Below are 21,802 nucleotides of genomic sequence, written 5' to 3' on the forward strand. Positions count from 1 at the left end.
AGTAACAAGAGCTCAGCATGTAGGTTATAGAGAGGGTCTGTAACCTGGTAACATTCTGAACAAGGTGAAGCCTTTTAACAGTATTATGACATGCCGGTAAATAAGGAATTAATTGTGCTGGGGAATAATTCAAGTGTTGCAGGTGCCCCTAGTGGCTCAATTGGTGAAGGTCACCCACACCAGAGCTGGCCTGGAGGAAACCAAAAATATCATTTTTTTCCCTGCCCAAGAAAGATACTCCCATTATTACTCTTTAGTCCCAGTAGGACTGAAGCTTGTGCTGGCACCTGCTTTCAATCTCCTTCAAGGAAGGAGCTGCTGGAAACTGGCCTCTGATCATTTCCAGGAATGCTGCAGCACTTCAAATTGTGTCTCAAACTGCAGGGAAAACATAAAACTGGTCTGTGAGAGGGACAGATACAGGGGCACCTAGGTATTGGTGAAATTCCTCTTTGAACCTCCCATACAGTATGTGTCTGTGCATAGGAGCTCGAACAACACTTCCCCTTGTGAAGTTACTCTTCCAGGTGCTCTAAGTTTCAAGCTTTGCAGGGAAATGACATGGCCAGAATCCATGAATTACAATACCTAATCCATGTTAGGTTAAAAGCTAACCAGTTTTTTCATTTGCAATTCTGTAAGCCAATGGCTCTTTTGTGTTCAAAAGTGTTTTTGCTATTCACCCACTTGAACATAATGTGGGAAGAACACAATACTTTTTGTAGAGTATGAGATAATAGTCTAGTTGACTTCTAGTTAATTAGTTAATCATTAACTAGTTCATAATGGATTACCTATACCTGCAAGATTCCTCTGTGCTGATGAAAACAGCTCTGTTTTATTCAAACAAGAATGTTTTAAAGACCTGTCTGAAACGCAGTGCTCAGTGGAATGGCAATTGTCATTTGCTTCGGTCAGTGATGATCATTGATGATGGAAGAGGCCAGAGCCACATGATAAAGAGTCGTGTTTGATCGTGGCCCATGAAAGGAAACCGGCCCACCATCACAATAGCAAACCACGAGTTAAAACAATCCTATCTGCTGTTGAATGTGTGGTTGAACCATACCCAGTGATCTCTTTTTCATTCTTTCACTTTCCTTTAAAGGAGTCTGAGAACTGTAGCTGCCATCACCTAACACAGCAAGGAGCTGCTCTCCACAAGCACATGTTTACATACTGTACCCCTTCTGAAGGGTGACGAGCCAGTCCCACCACAGGTCTGAGGCAAAGTGCGCTCAGCAGAGCATGCATCTGCTGCCTCAAAGCTGCTGCACAGTTGCGCTGCTGTTTCAGAAACCACAAAGCTTATTTTCTCCGGGACAGGAAGGCCGCACTCGGAAAGGTTAGTGGCAGTGTGAGAAAGAGTAGGCTGCCAAAGGCCAACGGGGTGGAGGAGATGAAAACGACGCAAGAGCAACACTCTCAGCTGCTGAGGGTTGAGAGGTTTTCCCATGCTTCCTCCTTAGCAACAGCGCAGCCTGACCCCCACTGGCCAATCACAGCTGGCAGGGGCAGGGCGGCCCACTCAAACTGCCCTCCGCCAAGCACACACACTGTCTCTGCCACCCCGCTCCGCCTTTTATCGAGCGCACTCGGAGGAGCGCAGCTTCCTGCTCTGTGGGTTTTGCAAGATGAGCCCGAGCGATAACCGTCTCATTTCCTGTCACGTGACCTAGCTGGGAGGAGGGTCTGTGCTTGTGAGCCGAGGGCTGCGCATGTTTGTGGAGAGAGAGCTGAACACAATGAGCTGGCTGGCGACTGGCTCGCACCAGCTTTAGGGTTTCCTTTCCCCTCCGAGGTGTGTGTCTCTGTGAAAGGACATGGCTTGTATAGCAGTCCACTACCCAGTGATGTCATCTCCCCTGCAGAGGAGTGGATGTGATTTCCTGCTCTAGGTCAAAATGGTGACATGCAATCAAATGTGTTTACTGATTTCCCTTTATGTTATACTTATTGTGAACTGCTACTTTTTAAATGGAAAAGCAGTTACCCTTTTGTTTTCATTTTATGAGCTACAATGGTCTCACACTCCTTTTTCAATTCTTAATTTAAGCTTATCCTGCTGCGTATGACTCCTTGGATCGTTCTGCTTGAAATGGGAAATTAGGGCAACTTAGTAAACTGAGTAACACAGACTAAGAAAAGACTTGGACTGATTGTCTGGACATCTGCAGGGGTGGAAAATTAATGTTACACATATTTGTAAGGAAAAAGAAGCAGAATTAACTTTCAAATCAGCCTGTCAGACATTCTAAGAGAGGAAGTTAAGATGGAATGAATGTTGTGTTGTGCTAGCTTAAGACCTCAACTTGTTTTGGGACGGATGATGAAAAACTGTGACGGGGACTGTAATTAGTGTTGCACAGCCCTGTGAAGACTGTAAATGAAGCATTGTGCTTTTCTCCATGTGAGCAAAGAGGGCTTTTTTCCTTGCATGTGGCCATGAGGCATCTGGAAGAGTGAACCGCACAGAGCGCACCGATTAGGGTAGATGAAAAACAAAAAACACATCAACAACGCTGCACAGCAATAACAGGAAAGGGCAGATATAAACTGCCCCCGTTAAAGGTCAGTCGTTTGGCGTGTCTTCACACAGAAAACCCCAAACAAAAAAGAAGGCAGCCGCCTGGCTTAGGAAGGAGAGGGAAAGAAAGAGAGGGAGCTCAGCCTCTGGCAGTGCTGTTTTCTCAACCCACGCGTGCATCCAGGGAGAGTCTTTCACAACAGCCAGCCAGAAAAAGAAGAAGAAAAACTTGGCATTAAGCAAACAAGAAAAGTGCCGAATAAGCACTTAGGCCAGAAGGAAGTGTGAGGGCCTGTGTGTGTTGTAGGAGGCGGGTGAGTCATTTGCATTGTACTGGCTTGCTCTGGTTCTGGTTGATAAAGGCTGGCACTGTGCCTCACTGTGCCCTAGAAGCCCATAGTGTTGGGCTGCTGTATTTCCTCCTCTTTTGCCATAATATTCCAACTCAAGCTGCACTAGTGCTAAGTGAATGCCAGCTGTTCTGCCAGCATGGCGACAGCCCTAGAGTATAGTACTGAAGTAAACCAACCTACAGCTGTGCCTGTCAAGGTGACTGTCTTACACCAGTAATGCTAGTATTCGAATCACTTTTCAGTCGTCTCCAGCTGAACACACCTTGACTGCTGGAGGTCACTGTGCCACAAAGGACACCGTTGGCATGCAGTTGCCATAAGAAGTACAGTACTTGTTCACTGGCACTGAACAACTCAATTAATCACCAGATTCACTTCTCTTGATTCATTTTATGCTAAGCTTTAATTTCTCCCAGATCTTCGATACAGCAGCAAATATGAAGCCTTTACTTTATATACAGTATTCTGTATGTAGTGCTGTAGTTATCAGATCAATAGGAAATACGTAATGATAACCAATTATCCTGATAGAGTTCATCACTCGATGCTCAGCTCTCCTGATTGCCAGATGGCTATTCCTATGTCATAAGAGAGAGTTTAGTCTTTCCCATGGTTATTGAGCTCAGCACCCTAAAGGTCAAGCTGCAACATTTAAAAAAACGTTACGTACCACACATGATAAATAACAATTTTGCCTCTTAACTGAGGTTGACCGCTTTCAACTACCAAATTGCCTGAAGTCCCCCTCATATTCTTCCTTGAATCGGGGCAATTGTAAAAAGTGCATGTCTAAGTGAAATTCCGTGACTGTCTTACGTTTTTCCTCTTCAGTCACAGTCTTTACCTACTGTTGCTTTTGTAACGAACTCTGCTGAGTAGGTGGTTTTTTTTTTAAAAAAAGCAACAGCAATCAAGTCAAAAATCTCATGTGCGTACAAGCATATTGTGGAAAGGTGCTGTGCTCGCCATTTCTAAGTCGTATTTAAGAAGCTGTTCTTAAGTGTGAGTGCCACCTCAGCCCCAGTCAGCACAGTTGACACCACAAATACCCCTAGCCTGATCAACGTGGCTCCCCAAGCCTGCCACAAAATCAGCACCCTGCTAAATACTGATACCATTACACAGTCCTGGAGCTTGTGTGGGGGGAGGTACAGTATACAGTCAGCATTTAGTGGTCACAACTGCCAGTCCTCACTGCCTTGACCTCAAGTTTTCATCACCCAATAGATCGGGTGGTCAGTTCGGAATCAGTCTGCAGATGCAATGGTCTGTGAGTGGGGTAGAATGAACTTCCCCTCACAAAAATATACACTCTTAATCAAGCTGTCCTCCGTAGTCAGCTGTGGGCTGCAGCTATGTCATGTTCAAACAGCACCACAGACAACATAAACAGCCCTTTGTGTACACTTGAGACAGACAGAACTCAAATCCGAGATGAAGAACGAGTGGCAAGGTCTTGAAAAGACAGGGTGCGTGATGGGGGAACTTGATTCTATGGCACTGAGAGACAGCGCACTCTTCAGCTTGGAGCGCGTGCTGTGGTGACCTCCAGTATGTAGTTTGTTTTGTTTTTTTCTGCTGACACCCTGAATCCAAAAGCAATCAGTCGGTGGTCGTTTTTAATTTGGGAAAAGAATCACAGATTTAACTTGAACAGAGCTTTAGAGACACTTCAAAGACAATGCATTTCTGGCCTGTAGGAGTATTTTCAATAAAAAAACAACCATCAACCAGAATGCAGGGATGTTGCTGAGAATGAAAACAGGGATCAATGGGGAAAGTGACAACAAGACCACAATCATAAATATTGAGGACTGACTTCTAAAAAGTCAGAGAACACATATAATATGTAACATCTTATTACGCTACGAACAGAGACGTTTAAAATTTTATATTTGCTGACGAATAAAACATTAAAATGCAACAAACAAGCCAATCCAACTTGAGGCAGAACGTCTGCTTCCCAACTCCTGTGCCGGGTGGAGAGTTTCGCAGTGTGGGCCCATACGCGGAGGAGTTTTAAAGCGTTTGTGTGTTCTGTTTGACTTTTCCCGGAACTGCCTGTGTGCATCTCTACTGAAACAGCACGTCTCTCTGGGTCATCCGTGACGCACAGCATGGAGCTGATTTGCACAAAGACAGGCCAGTCGATTTCGTCTTCTGGCGGGTGCCATGACTGTTGAGTAAACCAACAGCTGTGTCAGTGCCAGCGAAGTGGAGTTTAACGAGAGGGGGGTGGCTAATATTAAGAGTTTGAGAACGCTCTGGACATCACAGATCTTGAAATTAGTGACGTTCAGGAACAACAGTGCAGGAAGAGGCCAGACTTTTTGGACCCCTTATTATGAGTTCCCGCTATAAACAATGCATTGCTAAGTGAAACAGAACAGTCTTGAAAACATGACTGGTAGAACCGTTTGTTTTTTTATATAACAATAGAATTTGTTTTAGCGGGGTGGAAAAAGATTATATGTGGTATGGCTTACTTTATTCAAATCAAGAGAGAGCAATTTAGCCTGCACCATCCCAGAAAACCTTATATAGATGATTTCCATAAATAACTGTTTGGATTCAACAATGGGTATTGATTCTGAGCTTTCCAAAAGGCATTGTCTGGTCTCCTGGTGTTGTTGATTTGCTTGAATGAAAATGTGGAACAGTCATGCCTTTTCAACTTTTTTAAAGGGCAGAAACAGCTTCAACAGCTGCCATCGTATTACCCAGCAAAGCACTGGTTCACAAATGGAAGCTTTTTAGAGTTCAGATGCTAAGTAATGGTCTATAAAAGAAGCTCAAAAAATGAAAGAGCATGGCAGCTCACAGAAATTATGCTGCTGTAATCAGTTAAGCCAGTGGCCTATACCACACACAGGGTCTCCTGTAGAAATGGGGATCAGACAGTCCTGTTTACTCATATGTACACATGGAGGCAATTCAAAACAGCAAAGGTTGTTGGCTATAGATTTCCACTCATGGACAACAAAGTTATTAGGTACCAAACAAAACAGAACTAAACAAAACCAAATCAAGCATATCCAAAACAAAACAGCCCAAAGAACTCCTTTACTTCTTTTGGTAAATAAAAAAAGCCTTCAGGAATTCAGAAAACAAATATGAAGCCTAAAATAAACCAGAACGTAAGCACAGATGAACATGTAGCAAGTTCCAGATGAGAGATGAAGATCTTTTTCCTCTTGCAGGTTTCTACATCTGTTCCAGGAACAATATCAGACTTCTTTAGTGTTCCCAGTGACACAGTGCTCACAGCTCTGCTTGATGATTTTACTGAGCACACCCACAACTATCTGATTTAAAGAAGCCACTCCCAGTTACAGTACACATCTGTTTCTGATGAACCTTGCCCCATCTGAGGTGGGGTCAACGTAGAAGTAGATCTGCTACTCCAGACAGGACAGATTAATGAGGAATGCACTCTGCCCATCTTTGGAAGAATGTTTTTGATTGCTTTGAAGGTGGGAAGAAAGCAGTGCAACTGGGAAAAACCCATGTGATACAGAACATGCTAACTCCTCACAAAAGGTCTTCATTTCTAGAATTGCACCCAAAGACCAAAGACCCGTGAGGCCGCAGTGCTAGTGACCACACCAGTGAATTTTACCAGCACTTATTTATCTCCATAGTCAGCTATTTCACCCTGCAACTCACAAGTGGCAGCCCACTGAAGCTCAGCAGTACCTGAAGCCTGGTCAGTACCTGGATGGGAGACCTCCTAAGGAAAACTATTTTTTTAGCCCAACCCTGGTTTGTATGTTGAGTGCAAAGGAAAATTATAGATACAGTTGATCTTTTTATGAATTTTAAAAACCTTAGTCCTAATCAAATCATCTTTATTCCAGGCCAACCAAATTAAATTATTTTAATGGGTCAGTACGTAGCAAATAACATTGGTTCTTGGTAGCCTCCTTATAAACGTGACGCAATGGAAACAAGCAGCTCTCAATTATATTGCAGATGTGTCTGATTAAATTCCTCATGAATGCCACAGGAAGCTGACAGGGGTGTGGCAGGAGAACACACTTACCCTTGAGGTGAGTCTGCATGGGAACACTCATTTTTAGAGACCTCTAAAGGATTTCAAAATGTTTATCGAGCCCTGTAGGTAAGTAATGAAGAAACCACATTTTATTGCAATTAAATATATTGAGGTCTATCCAAACATTTACTGTACGGTGTGCTATGAAGACATTGCATCACACAAACCTTTTAGGATGAAATTGTGATTCTGGGCTTTCTTGCCTCATTCTTATCCTTTACTCCAAGATATTTCACTCATCGAGACCCACACAACCCACACAACAGCTCCACACAACTGGAACGATCACAATTTCTTGTCAACTTCCAAGGCATTTCCTTACTAGCAGCACAGTTTGTATTCATTTGGCTTAACTGGAAATGACATAAAAAGGCTGAAATGGCAAAAGAAAAATGGAACAGTTATTTTGAATAGCAACAGCTCTTTGTCCTGGGGTTTGTGCTGGGGTGTCAGGCACTGGTGTGTCACCTTGTTTATGACAAAACCTCTCTTGAACAAACCTGGCCTTCAAAGCCAAGAAGCTGGGTTTTTAATCAGGGTACTATCTGTGTGGAGTTAGCATGTTCTTACCGTGTTTGTGTGGGGTTTCCTTTGGGTGCTCCAGTTTCCCCCCACAATCCAAAGATATACTAGCAGGTTAATAAGCAGGTTAATTGGTGGTGGTGGAGGGGAGTCCCCATTACCTGTAAAGCGCTTTGAGTGGTGTGTCCAGAAAAGCGCTATATAAGTGTAAGCAATTATTAAGCAATTATTAATCAGCCACTGGGAAAATTAGCCCTGGTGTGCGTGTTTGTCCCCTGTGATGGACTGGCGTCCCATCCAGGCTGTATCCTGCCTTGTGCCCGTTGCTTGCCTGAATAGGCTCTGTCTCCCCGGCTACCCTGTTTTGCATCACGCTGTTAGAAAAATGGATGATATTATAACCCAGAGGTTTACCAGCGTACCAGTGACCAAAGGCTGGTCAATTGGCCAAATTAAAAGTTGAATTTGAAGAGTCCTTGTTTCTGTCATGGCCCAAACGGGCAATTCTACCACGTGTTCCAACTAGAAGCAGTTTTTCCAAAGCTGAAGTGAGTGATTAGGATCTAACTTTTTTTATCTTCTGGTCTGTTTAAAGCCATTCAACTACCATCAGGTGCTAAAAAGATACACTAAAGTTGAAAGCTTAAAATGCTGTTTGACCTAGATGTTTCTGGGCAATTGCACAGTAACATGGAGCTAATGTCTTGAACAACAGGTCCTGCGGTTATTTGGGACTGAACACAGAATTCTCTGAATCTCGCTTCTTGAATCTCTAGGGCTGTTAATCTTTCCCCCACGCTGTCTGCAGACTTGTAGCCGAGAGAGATGAAGGAGTTTTCTGGCTGCGGTCTTTGAAGTGACTGATCAGAGAGGGCAAGCCTGTGGACCAATTACTGTACATAACAGCTCTGACACTCACAAGCAGTTTTTTATTTTTTGCTGTGTTTATGCAACATGTTTTTTTTGGGTTCCTCTGCTCCTAGCCTCCTAGCCTCATCTGTTCATTAACCTGTTGTTCCTGACATCCCCAGCTCGGCCAGAACAAAACGGCCTGTCCTCGCTGGCTGCGTTTCACGCACATCCACTGGGAGAACAGGGCCCGCTCACAAACAAGTCTAACGAAACCACATCTGTGTTTGGTTTCACAGCTGCTTTTCGAGACACAGCCGAGTTCTAATGTTGTGTCTGCATCTCCGCGGGGCTGGCAGGAGCTCCAGCGGATGTACGGCGTTTCAGTTTCGGGGTGCCAAAGGAGCAGGCGTCACAGTGGGCAAACTGGAAGGGCCTTGGTGAAGAGGAGGCTGCTGGGATATCACCATAGCTGGCTCATATGATGTATCCAACACTGAATTTCCATACATTTCCATCTGTGGGTGGCAGGCCAGTGCAGTGGTGAGCACTGCTGCCCTACAACACTGGACTTGGGGTGCTATCTGTATGGATTTCCTCCCATAGTCCAAGGCTAGTAGGTTAATTAGAAAAAAACTGGCCCTGGTGTGAGTGCCTGTGTGTGCCAGATGGACTGGTGTCCTGTCCAAGGTGTATCTCGCCTTTTCTTCCCAGGATAAGGCCCCAGCTCCCCTGTGAGCCTGAAATGGATGAACTGGTTAGAAAATGGATAGATGGATATACTGTAGCAGACACACACAGCATAACTCTGGATGGCAGCTGGTTATTTCTTGAGGAATAACCATGTGCGAGAATCGGATGCTTTGTTTATGGAGTATCTGAAGTAAAATCATGTTTGTCTTAACCGGCTTGGTTAAGAGGCAGCCCCCTGGCCTGACCCGCACGCAGACGGAGTCAGTGAGTCAGTGAGTCAGTGAGCTGAGGGACAGCAGCTGCAGAGGGAGAGCTGGGGAGGTGGAGGCATGAACAAGCCGATTGTGCTACAGCTGATGTCGGGAACGACTGCGATTTCGAACAGCTGCATGAACTTGACTTGTTTGTTGTTCTCTCTCCAGCCCCTCAAATTGCAGTGAGGTGGGGTGGGGGGTTCAGGATCTGTACTGATACTGATACAAATCGATACAAATACCTCGATACAAACTGAGTTCAGGTCTTCCATTTCATTTTATTGACACAACTTAAGGGGTTGATCAGCTGGAGTTCTGGACTCTTTGCACTGTTGTGGCCGAAATAGTAATGACTAATTACTAATCACTGGGGAATACAGAACAAAAGGACTGGACCCTCCCAGCCCTTTACAGAATTTTACTAAATGTTTTAGGTAGGTCGTTACAGCCAAAGAATCATTTTCTAAAAGTCATTCTTCAGGCTTGTTTATCAAATCAGTTTTAAATCTGGCTACTCCAGCTGTGGGGATCTTTTCTTTCGTTTGTGTTGGGCACAAAACAATCCAACAAGTCAGTATCTTCCTTTACTTTGAAAACCTTTTTTGTTTCTGACCGGTCTCTGGCACTCGCATCTTTAAAAACTCACTATACTCTCGCAGAGCCGCAGGGAAAAAAATGTAAATCTGTGACTGTGCAGTGTTCTGTACGACCTCTTACGTAAGGAGGGTCAGAGAACTACTGTCCCTGCTTCCTCCAGGGCAGGATCGTGCACTGCGTGACACAGGCAGCACTGGAGCAAGGTGGGTCCTATTTCAGCGCATCAGAATCCCACCCTGCCAGTCTGTCCCACATAGGGTGACCGGCCGGCTCCCAGACAGCTCATCTGGTCCTGGCAGGCCGGGGCTGAGCAAGGCAGAGGCCGAGAAAGAGTGAAAGTGAGAGACGGGCCGGGAATGCAGCGAAACGTCAGAGCACACTGGTCTAAACCGGTTCCTGTTTCCACTTCTCAGACATGTAAATAGTACTGGCTTGGCTGCTTGCCAGTATTAGTCACCCTCCTCTCGTCCCACCCCGCCTCTGGTCTCAAGCGAAGTGGGGCTGGCCGAGGCTGCACCAGCGCCAGCAGCCCCGCTCCCCAGAAAAACAGCTCTGGCTGCCGCCGGCGCGGCCGAGCCTTTCGAAATGTTCACGAAGTGTCAGCCGGCGCTGGCGAGCGTGCCGAGAAGCAGCAGCGGCGCAGGATGTCAACAGGGAAGAATGCGGCTGCTGAGGCAGCGCATTGCCAGGGCAAACCGCCCCACAAGCTGGGGTGACACCAACTCGTGACGCTCGGGCCGGCCCCGGCCAAAGGGGGGCGGGAGTCTCCCCTTTTCGGGCGATCTTCAAACCCAGATGTCGTCAGAGCACAGTCCCGCAGGCAGGCTCCTCATCTAGACGGTTCTCGATATTGATGCGCTCTGTAACGTCCCCTTCGTTGAAGTCGACCCGGCAGTCTGGAACATGTTCGCTTGTGTTGGAGGGTTTACACAACAAACCGACACAGGAATATTCCAGGAATATTCATTATTGCTCCAGCCCAGCTCTACACTCACATCGAATCCTTAACTGGAACCTTTGCACGTTTATTTTTAATTATGAAGTGCAATAGTAAAAGGAAATCTCCATTTTGGAACCGAAAGCAATGGAAGAGTTCTAATTAATCCTGCTAATAGGTCAATTAAGGGTTCAGTGCTGTAGCTTAGAACTTTTGACACTGAATGAATGGGGTCTCCACAATCAGAGCTGGTAAAGCCTCTGCTATCGAGTTGTGGGAGTCGGACCATTTAGGGGGTACAGGTTCACATGGACTTTGTCGGACAGTCAACTTATGATGCACCAAGAATGTGGGTTTACCGGTCTATTCAAAAGCATTGAGTATTGATTGATTACTAGGATCACAATGAAGTGGGACACCATGATGGCACTTCTTAACTGTTATTCAACCTCTTGTCATTCTCGAAATTTCATTTCAAGTGTGACTAGGAGTGATTAAGACTAACACTCAACCTACTCCCTCACTGATACTCAAAGCTTATTACAACAGAGCAGAATCCCTGCTTTTCTGTCAAAAAAATGAAATGTCCTCATCAAGCACAAGATAGCATAGATATGGATTCATGGAGGTTTAAAGGCAGAGCAAAGTACAGCACCTATGTAATTTTGATAAAGCAGCGTGATCTTAATAACAAGTGATCATAAGCAAAACATGATACACAACCACAGGATACTTTAGCAAAAAATCAACACGTGCTATCAGCATGGTAAAACCACAGCACAGCAGCAAAATGGGAGGAAAAAGAGAAAAGTATGATATCTTTGGAGCTTTTATTTTTTGAGCAAGGTATACTGAAAGCTATTCTGTAAGAAATTGTCACAGAAATCTCAACAGAATGAATTGTTCTTAGGTTTGAAGATGGACTGTTTTATATACTGTTTTACTGATTAATATACTGTAACCTGTTAGTGTTATACCAATTATACAAAAAAAATGTTTATATAAACACTAGTGCGTGTAGGAAGATGAGCACAATATTTGTGTTTTGTGTTCCTATTCTCTCTGCCATAGGTGAACTCCTGTGAACCTGTGATGATTCAGAGATAAAAGTGTATTTTTATGCACTGCTCTGTTCATTACGTGGTTCACCTCTACCGTTTTAAAGCAACTTTAAGGAGACAAGAGCAGTGGAATACAATATCATTTCTAAAATTTGCTGCCCTTTTAATGTTACAAATAAGCAAAAAACAGTCACCTTCGTTCTTTTGTTCAATCCTTGTGACAAAGACTAATGTCTTAGAAGTGGTTTCTGAGCAGTTTATGCAGGCTACCAAAATGAAATCGTTGCAAGGCTCCAAAACAGAAGACATGCAGGTAGAGGAGACTGTTAGACCTGCTCCTTCTTGGTCTTTCAATAGCTCAGTAGTTAACGGATTCTAAACGTTGGTACAGCCATTACTTGAAGGTCCCATGATTATGGGCTGAGAAGCTTGTTCCAGACACCCACAACTCTTTGTGCAAAGAAATTATCCATATTCTCTATCCTAAATGTATTCCCTTTTAGTTTTCATTTGGGACTCCCCCCCTTTGTTTCTTAACCAACGAGTCTGAGAATTCTACAGGGTCGATCCTATTAAATCTGCTATCGTGCTCTCATGTGACTGATGAGACGTAGTGCCTTTAACAGGTCTGTGTAAGACAATCCCCTAAGAGCAGCAATCAGTCCTGTAGCTCTTTCCAAGGCTATAATATGCATTTTGTGGTATGATGGCCAAAATAGAATACAATATCTCAAAGACACCATAAATGATGTGTCAATAAAGGACTGTAAAGGAGGCAGGCAGTAGCAATTTGAGGGTAAAGAGAACTAAAGACAGACGTCATACGAAGGGGGTTTAAACAGATGGATATCAAGGAGAAGAATCTCACGTTCTCTTTCTTTCTCCTCATGTTCCTGCTCTCTCCCTCGTTATTTCATTTAACCTTCCTGTGTGGCACTAACCCATTCCGCGCGGAATTGGTTCACACGCACAGTACTGTGAGAGCCCGTTTTTGCACGGTTCGGCCGTTTCTGATTTCATATCGTGCGTTTTGCGCTGGACCTTGAGAACTGCCAACGTTCTCGGCTCAGTGACACGCCTGGGCCTGTACCTATCAGACCGAAGAAAGAGAAAGGCGAATTTGCTCCCGGGTGATATCGCCCACGGCCTCTGTAAAGAACTGGGAGTGAGCCAGGATGTGATTAGACGCTTTTTTGTTGTCATTTTCCGTCAATTCAATATTTTTGTTCTTATTTTGGTAAAACAAATGATGCAAGTTCTGGCAGTGTGACACATCTTCTCCCTCCCAAAAAAACCCCAAAGGGAAGTGAATCTCGGTTCACTGTTACAGGAATAAGAGGTGTTAGTGGGAAGCAGGTATGCCCTCTGTTCCTTAGGATAACTGGGAAATCAGGGCCAGGTCTCTGTGAAAGATGGGGTTGAGATTAACTGGGGTTAGTTAATGTCAGGTTCCCGTGAGGACACTGCATTTGCAATGGTAGCCTTTCACTGCTACTGAACTAATATACAAACCAGCAACCAATTTTAAGGACAGTGCCCTGCTGATGTTACGGCTCTAGAATTGGGAAGGGCTCTGCTTTAGCTGGCAGTGTTAGCTGGTGACTTTGTGGATGTGAGTGGAAGAGGTGTTACCCAGCTGACAGGACTTGTCTGGGAGGAGGCTGCCGTGTGTGTGTCTCACCTGCTTCAGGACAGGAGCAGGGACTGCAAGCTCAGATCTAGTGCCCCCTATCTGAGGTTCACTAGGACAGGGGCAAAGTCTATTGAAATGTGTTTCAATATGGGGACAAGATACTGTAAAAAAGGCGCTGTCCTTCAGGTGAGACGTAAAACCGAGGTCCTAACTCTCTGTGATCATTAAAAATCCCAGGGCATTTCACTAAAAGATTAGGGGTGTTAACCCCGGAGTCCTGGCCAAATTTCCCATTGGTCTTCACCAATCATGGCCTCCTGATAATTCCCATCTGTGAACTGGCTTCCTCACTCTGTTCTCCTTCCACTGAGAGCTGGTGTGTGGGGAACAGACTGGCACACTTTGACTTCTGTTGCATCATGCAGGTGGGGGCTACACACCGGGGGTGGTGGAGGGGAGTCCCCATTACCTGTAAAGCGCTTTGAGTGGTATGTTCAAAAAAGCACTACATAAGTATAAGGAATTCACATAACCTGCTTGGCTGAAGGCTGTCCTCCTGGCCACAGGGGGGCTGGGAGGAGGCTGGGACCCCTCTGCAGAGGGGGGAGTGAAGCTGCACACCAGGAGAGGGGAGGAGGAGACATGCATGAGACGAATGTGAAGGACAGAAGGACCAGTCATATTTTGGTATTAATCTCAGTAAATTGGATTGGGGTGGAGAGGTAGCTCCATTTACAATTTAGTCTGGGGGAATGATTCTGATTCTGGACAACTGAGGCCAGTTTATCTTGGCTTCTGTTATCCCTCCCAGACGTTTGCTGGAAACTCCATTACATGCACCTGTGTGTGTCTACAGATAGACAGACGTTTAGCAGGTGAGTGAAGCACCTAGACAATAACTAGGACAGCCACCAGTATTCAGTCTCTCATAACGGGCTGCAGGTTATAGCTGGTGCACAATGAAGTGTGAACAAAGTTCTGGATATTAGCAGAAAGCAGCATTTTGTCAAGTAACAGTTATTTAAAAAAAAACATTCTACTCCCTGTGAAGAGCTTAAAAACATCAAGGTGTTTATTTTATGAGAGGCTGCTGTTCAGTAAGAGCCACTGAGATGACTTTAGTCCCAGTTACTCATGCTGCCAGTATTCTGCCAGGGATGGTGCCAGCTGTCTTTTATTATCATGCTCTCACAGACACATTTCTCCTGTCTGAGCCAAGGGTCCTTCAGCAAGACACGAGTTCAGTGAGTTTACTAATGCCTCGGTCTCACTCGCCACCTGCACCTTCACATTTGTGCCTTTATCACAATCTGGCAGTGTTTACACCATGCCTTCCCTGTCAGCCATGCTTCAGCGCAGTTTGACACCGACATTAAACTCAAGACCGAAGACGGGATGAGGGTGACACTATAAACTGGGATCCTGTTTAGTAAGAAAAGGTTCTGATAGTTAAAAGAGGGTTCTTGTAGGATTGCATAGTGGTGGGTAAGGTGAAAACCATCATGATTTTTCTTACCAAACGTTTTTTTAAGCAGTGAGTTTATCATCACCGAAGAATCACAACCAAAAAAACACTCTTAGAAAGAGACTCAAAAGTGGTTTTGATTCCAGGACAAAGGGGACAGCGCTACCTCTCCACCCCAATCCAATTTACTGAGATTAATACCAAAATATGACTGGTATCTGTTTACCACATTCCTCCGCTGGCTTGCCCTGGTGCAGTGCGCATTCCTCCCCAGCAGGGCCGGGCGCTGTGGAGGGTGTGCAGCTGAGCGGGCCGCAGCACATGTTTCTGACGTGGTATCGATGTCTGTCAGTGCTGTCTGGGCCGGCGGGTGTCAGCTCAGGTTCTGGCTCGTTTCGAGAGGCGCCGCACTAGCGGACCACCGAATGGGTGCGGTTCGGCGTCGCCCCTGGGTGCTCAGTCACCCAGAAGAAAAGCGGCTGGTCTTCGTTTCTGTTCATCGCACGGTGCCCAGCAGTTTTGTTTTAAATAGCTCCTGGATTTCCACTCAGCAAAGCCGTTCTGATATTGTGAAAAGGGGAAGCTTTCCACACTCTCCTGTGAAACCCTTCTTGTGCACAACTTCACGTTTGCGCAAATGTGGCACAAAAAAAACAGGCTGAAAGAAACTGCCAAATTCATGTTGGATGGACGGATATCTTTCCAGACACACAGGTGGATGTGGAGGTTAGTCACTCCCTAACAGAATGCCTCAACAGGACGGCTGTTTCTGTCCCTCATCCTGCTGCTGTTACGTGACCGGTGTGCTCTGTTTTCACTGTTTCCCACCTGGATGGGCTAAAGCAGTGACCCAGAGAAACAGAGCCCAGCTCCCCACCCCCTAACCCAGCTCTACACGAACCGAAAGAAGACAGCAGGCATGTGAAGAGTACCAAATCAAGCAGGAACAATACATGCAAATACTCCTCCCTTCGTGAATCCATCGGCGCCGACTCTGTGGGGGCTCAAGCTCCCAGGTAGGTGACCTTACAGGGAGATGAGCGCCCACTTGGAAGAGGCAGCAGACGATGAGCGCCCACAGGATTAAGGATAATGCGTGACCAAGCGCATGCAGTAAACATCTACTTCTCGGCACGGTTCTCACTGTGGCAGAACCCGCCCGGCCTGTAGTGTAGTCTTTCGCATGTCCCCACCTCCGTTCACAGCAACAGATACCCCCCCCCAGGGCCTTACGAAGCACCCGTGGAAAAACATGAGAAAGCCAACGCCGAAGTCCTCAGCACACCCCTACTTCACCGCAGAACGCCCCCCTCCCTGGAGCTTTTTTTAGCACCCCGGCGGTTCTTTAGTAAGGGCACCAGCAATAGCAGGTTTATTTGTAGCCACCCTCCACAGCCCCCCAAGTCCTGGGAGAGGTCGTAAAAGACTGCAGTGTCACACGGTAACATTGTGAGCATAGCTCCTCATTTAGTCAGCCGCCCACACCCTGTCCCACACTCGTACACACCGTCTTCCAGCTGGGACAGGAGAGGGCCCAAACAGTACAGGAACACAGGGCAGCTCTGCAGAGTCAGACAGGACCAACAGCTGCGACCTAGTCCCCACATGAGCTCAGCATATAAAGCATAACAGAAGATGTGACTAACAACTACCTTTAAATGTGCTTCGGACAGCAATATTGCCCATTGGCATTGAAAATGGGCTTCTAGGAATATTCCCTGTATATCTTTTATACTTATGACAGTATCATTAAAAAATCCCTTATTTGCTGAACAAGGTGATCAGGAATTCTCAGCTGAGTTTTCTGTCCTCGGTGGTGTGCGTGGTGCTGTATTTCTCCTGTCCTATAGCCCTACACAATAAGACATCACAACAATGCTTTGTTGGGGTGCAACTCCTTGACAATGCTGTCTGCCTCAATAAATCATACTGAGCAGAAAGGAAAAGGTGATGATCAAGGATTAGAGATCAACTAAATCACTAAATGGAATTATTTTTTGTTATAAATAGCTCTTGTAAACACACACCATGTACTCATTTATTATTAATTTTCTAAGACACTTCTGCTTTTGTGCTATAGCATTACAAATAGTGTTGCTGCTATCTAGAGAACAGTAAACATGCCCAGTGGATGTTTACATTAATATAGACATAGCTCGTTCAGCTCTGCCAACTCCACAAACCAACCTTCTTCATCAAGAACTGAGATTTCACTCTTGCATACAGAGAAAAGAGAGGTCATGGTCATTAAGTACATATGGACAATATTGACAAAATGTTTGTAAGTCCCCCCCAAAGCAAAGGAAACAAAATAGTTGGAGCAACCTGTGTGACGTCCGTTCGAGGGACAAGCAGATTTCCAGATGTACGTGTTGTTCCGAGTTTTGTCTTACTTATATGGATTAACGCTCGTTCATAATGCCCTAAGCTTGAACTTTCTTCAGCACTGTATGGGCAGCACAACTCGTTTTAAAGAGAAGGGGAGCACTCTAGTGTAGAAATGCAGTCATTGCCGTAACAGTAAGCAACCGACCAAAAGCACTCTGGATTCCTAATGAAATTAAAACCACTTTACCACTGACTTAAGTTTCCCAAAGGAACATTCTCTAGAATTACACGTGAAATTATACTTGTCACGCTTATGACATGACCAGCTGCTGCTGTAAAGACAAGCAACATGCTAATTGTTTGAAATAAAATAAGCCTTTCCAAGCAAAATTGTAGATCCATTTTCTCTGGATATTGGAATGCCTTCGCATAAGTGATATCTCATTAATAACCAAAGCGCACCAGTATGCTCACCACACGTGGGCAGGAGAACAGAATAATGAAGCCAATTCATAGATGGGGAATTATATATACTCCACTATTGTCTTCCATAATACCTGCAAGTCTATTAAACTCAAAACACCAAGGATGCAAATGGTTGCAAGTTCTTAAGGTATAAAAAAATACCCATCATACCTTAAAATGTATGCTGTACAATCACAAGAAAGATGCGTTTTTGCTTCAACACCTAGGGTTCAATATGCACTGTGGTGTCAGGCCCCCTTATCCTGAAGTGGCAGCCATAGCACCCTGCAGCTCACAACTGGCACCCCAGTGAAGCTCAGCAGGTGTGAGCCTGGTCAGTACCTGGATGAAAGACCTCCTGGGAAAAACTCAAGCTGCTGCTGGAAGTGGAGCCAATAGGGGGTGCTCAACCGGTAGTCTGCATGGGTCCTAATACTCCAGTATAGTGATGGAGACACTACACTGTAAAACAGGTGCTGTCCCTCAGATAAGACATAACACTGAGGTCCTGACTCTCTCCGATCATTAAAAATCCCAGGATGGTTTGTAAAAAGAGTGGGAATGTAACTCCGGCACATTACCTCTCATAGGATCTAAGAGATCCGCTGTCAAAAGCAGAACACTCACATTGCTTCAAGTTCTGAACATTACCTTTCCTGAACAAGACCACAAAGTTTGTTCCGCAGACAGCTTTACACAGAAAAGACAGAGGCTGTGCAAATTGTTGGAAGTCACTTTTTTTTATTTACAGGCAAGACACTGCTGTTTTTACTTCAGGGGGATGAAACGGGAGGAGTGGGTGGCTCCAATACCGGGACGCCCGTGTTTCACAGGCTTGTATGTGATGGAGAACTCGCCCAGGTAGTGGCCAATCATCTCGGGCTGTACGGGAACAGAAGAACCCCTTCAGCATTTTGAAATACATGCGCATATAAAAGCGATAAAGGCGATGCGTTTTCTCTAGCGACAAAAACAAAAATCTCACAAAGGGTAACGGGTTACAAGTGCTCACTGTGAATAGCTAATTAAGCTGAAAAGGGTCATCTAGACAGAGACAACTCAGTCACGTTGACAGTGAATAGTACATTATACGCAGTTATTTAGATAAAGGGGGAAAAGATAATCAATGAGCAGCCCTGGAGCCAGAAATATCAAGACCCATTTTTACAGTCCAGTGAAACCCAGTATCTGTGAGAGCAATCACTTATGAAACCACGTAGAAGTGAGGTTGTAACAGAGCGTGTCTCACATCACGATGGGCTTGAACCTGCATTTCAGTTCTGGATGGTATGTAACACTTCCATAAGGTAAGTTCCAAAGTTGTAGTTAACCCTGGAGAGTACGTACAATAACAGACTGACGAATGACAACATTCTGTGCACCAAGTGTATTAATGTGGTTACATTTAAAAACACTGCTTTTTTCTGCTTGTGCTCCACCTTTAAACTCTAGTACTATGTCAGGAAGGCTGCAATACAGGGAATTAACTGCACTTAAAACGTGCTCATTGCGTTTCACTCGCAAAGGTTTTAGCTGAGCGGAAAAGTGACCAGCTTATGGAAGCTCGCAGGTAACTCTCAAGAACAGCCTCCGCCGGGGCTGCCAAGCCTGCCTCCCGGAGTTCGCCGACAGCACATCTCTCACCTTGATTTCCACCTGGTTGAAGGTCTTGCCGTTGTACACTCCCACCATGGAGCCCACCATCTCTGGCAGGATCACCATGTCTCTCAGGTGGGTCTTCACCACCTCGGGCTTCTCCATGGGAGGGGCCTCTTTCTTGGCCTTGCGCAGGCGCTTCAGGAGGGACTGCTGCTTGCGGCGCAGCCCGCGGTTCAGCCTCCGGCGCTGGCGGGCGCAGTACAGCTGCATCAGCTGCTCGCTGGACAGAAAGACGCGTGCATGGTCTTTAAGACACAGGAGGGCACAACCCCGGAAAACACCAGTGATCTTGAATTACAAAGGGTGAAAACTTGACAAAGCCTTTCCTCCTCCAAAAACGTTTTGGAAACCCTTAATACTGGGCCTTCTCATTTGTTTTTCCCCCCATGGAGATCTCAGGTACCTTCAATGATTTTCACTTCACTGTAAATACTCATCACTTTCTGCGGTTCATTAGAGAAAATCTCCTCCAAGAAAGAACCTGGAGGTAGTCACCCACGCTGAACACGGAAGTACACAGCATCTCTTAAGCGCAACAAACTTAAAACTGTCCCCAGCCTTCGAAAGGGGAAAGCCACGATCACAGACCTGGCCCTTCTGCTAGCTGGGGTTAATGTGGCACTGGAATGAGACTTACAAGATCGAGGAAAGGACCTTCAAGTCACTTGACAGTGCACTCTGGAAGCACACTATCTGCATGGATATTATACCAGCAACGCTTTTCACTTATCACAGTTTAAATCCATGCTAGGATAAGAGGCACATACATCTCTTACATATCCACGAGCTGCATGAAGTGCTTAAGAGCGTTTCGGCAGAATACCTCAAAATTGCATCTTTAATAAGAAGGAAAATTCAAGCTTCAGTGAAAAATCATGATATTGCAAGCAAACCTCCTCCACAAAATACAACACAAAAGGAACAGCTAGGCCACAGCGAGGACATGCTCGTACTATAGGGCCGATGTGTCTGCCGGTTTTCCAGGGCTCTTGAAAGCACCAGCAGCCGAGGAGCTGGGAGGAAGAAGTGCTGAACTGGTCCCGCTAAGACGATTAAAATTAAGAGTCAAGCTGGAAGGAAAACCTGCAGACACATCCGTCATCCAAGAGCAGGACTGCTCACAACCTGCTCTAGGCCTAATGAAAAAAAAACTGGAACCACAGCAAAGATACGTTTAGTACTGTACTGTTCTTGCTACCGAAGGTCAGCGCTTCAATGAAAACGATTGGTTTTAAAGACCGCAGTGCTGCTTTGGAAGACATCTGGATGAGCGTGTGCCTGTCTAGCAGCTGGGCTGGCAGGATTACAGCGAAAGAGAGGCTCTTACTAGGACATGTCGAGGAGCTGGTCCAGGTCCACCCCTCGGTAGGTGAACTTCCTGAAGGTACGCTTCTTCTTTTGCTCAACGTCCGCCTGGAAGAAAAGGAGAAAATAAGCCAGTTAAAACCACCACCAACCAGGCAGCACAGCAGAGAGACGGCTCCAGCATTCACCCAGCCTCCATCGGCATGAAGCAAACGCTTATAGCCTTCAGAAGACGGGTAACATCTACCCACAAGGTTTTCATGCTACATACTGAATTATCACCCAGACCTTAACAGGGAAAGGCTGTGGGCCTTGACTGCCATTATCCGTCACTGCGATCCGTTCATTCATCTAAAGCCAGGCGAAGTTAATACAGACAAGAAAATTCCTAACCACGCATGTATCACTACAGGAAGACCAGCTACAGGCCAATCCCTTTTCAAGCGGGACACGAAATCCTCACACAGTACTGCAAAACTCGCTACAATGAGGAAAATCATTCAGTGGCGGATGGAACGATTGATATAGCGTGTCAGGCTTTTAAACGTCGTTGTTTTTACACAGACTCCGACAGTAAGGACACGTCAACCCAGACAAAAGTCACAGCAAGTTCCGTTAATATGAAACACAGGAGCGAAGCGATTGAGACACTTCGATCGAGCTAGTCCTGCGACTTTTATTATATGCGAAAACGTTAACGTGTAACAAGTCCAGAACGATTAAGTACAATATCTACGGTTCACGACTGCATTTCATGGGTGTGCGCTCAGCGGCATGCAATTTTGAACAGGGTAAGTACTACATGGGTTGCCTCACATAAGCGTCCACAAAAACGTAAACTCTTGCGTTCTCCAAGCAAATAACTGGATACGCAGCGCTCAGACACTACAGCCCTTCTATTATCAATAGATAAAGGTAGTAGTGGTGTGTATTGTATTACGATGGCTCCGGATTACAGCAATATATTAAAGCAAGACAACAAAACAGCACCCACCATCTTGTCAGAGTCTCTCCGGAAAGGACAGATCTCGTTCTCGTGCAGCTTATTATCGCGGGATTCTCGACGACTTCCGCTGGCGCTGCGGAAAACTATATCCGGC

General features: G+C 45.6%; 1 protein-coding gene and 1 non-coding gene across 2 annotated transcripts; both read right to left on the bottom strand.

Annotated features, from left to right (window-relative positions):
- Window positions 1–18,459: 18,459 nt before the first annotated feature.
- Window positions 18,460–21,802, bottom strand: rps15 (ribosomal protein S15). The gene is made up of 4 exons (XM_069186172.1): window positions 21,697–21,802; window positions 20,725–20,810; window positions 19,383–19,617; window positions 18,460–18,620 (listed from the first exon to the last, which is right to left on the bottom strand). The coding sequence occupies exons 1-4, from the start codon at window positions 21,697–21,699 to the stop codon at window positions 18,507–18,509; spliced, it is 438 nt and encodes a 145-aa protein (XP_069042273.1). The 5' UTR covers window positions 21,700–21,802; the 3' UTR covers window positions 18,460–18,506.
- On the bottom strand, window positions 19,943–20,074 carry LOC138225604 (small nucleolar RNA SNORA35). The gene has a single exon (XR_011184063.1). It is a non-coding gene; the product is annotated as a small nucleolar RNA SNORA35 (small nucleolar RNA).

Source organism: Lepisosteus oculatus, chromosome 29, assembly GCF_040954835.1.
Source record: "Lepisosteus oculatus isolate fLepOcu1 chromosome 29, fLepOcu1.hap2, whole genome shotgun sequence".
NCBI lineage: Eukaryota > Metazoa > Chordata > Actinopteri > Semionotiformes > Lepisosteidae > Lepisosteus > Lepisosteus oculatus.

What these genes read in the sequence shown, in the direction of transcription:
- rps15 (XM_069186172.1), bottom strand. An exon ending in CAGCTCCTCGACATGTCCTA is followed by an intron (nt 19,618 to 20,724) that starts GTAAGAGCCTCT and finishes CTTTCTGTCCAG; the next exon opens with CGAGCAGCTGATGCAGCTGT. An exon ending in TCAACCAGGTGGAAATCAAG is followed by an intron (nt 18,621 to 19,382) that starts GTGAGAGATGTG and finishes GTTCCCGTACAG; the next exon opens with CCCGAGATGATTGGCCACTA.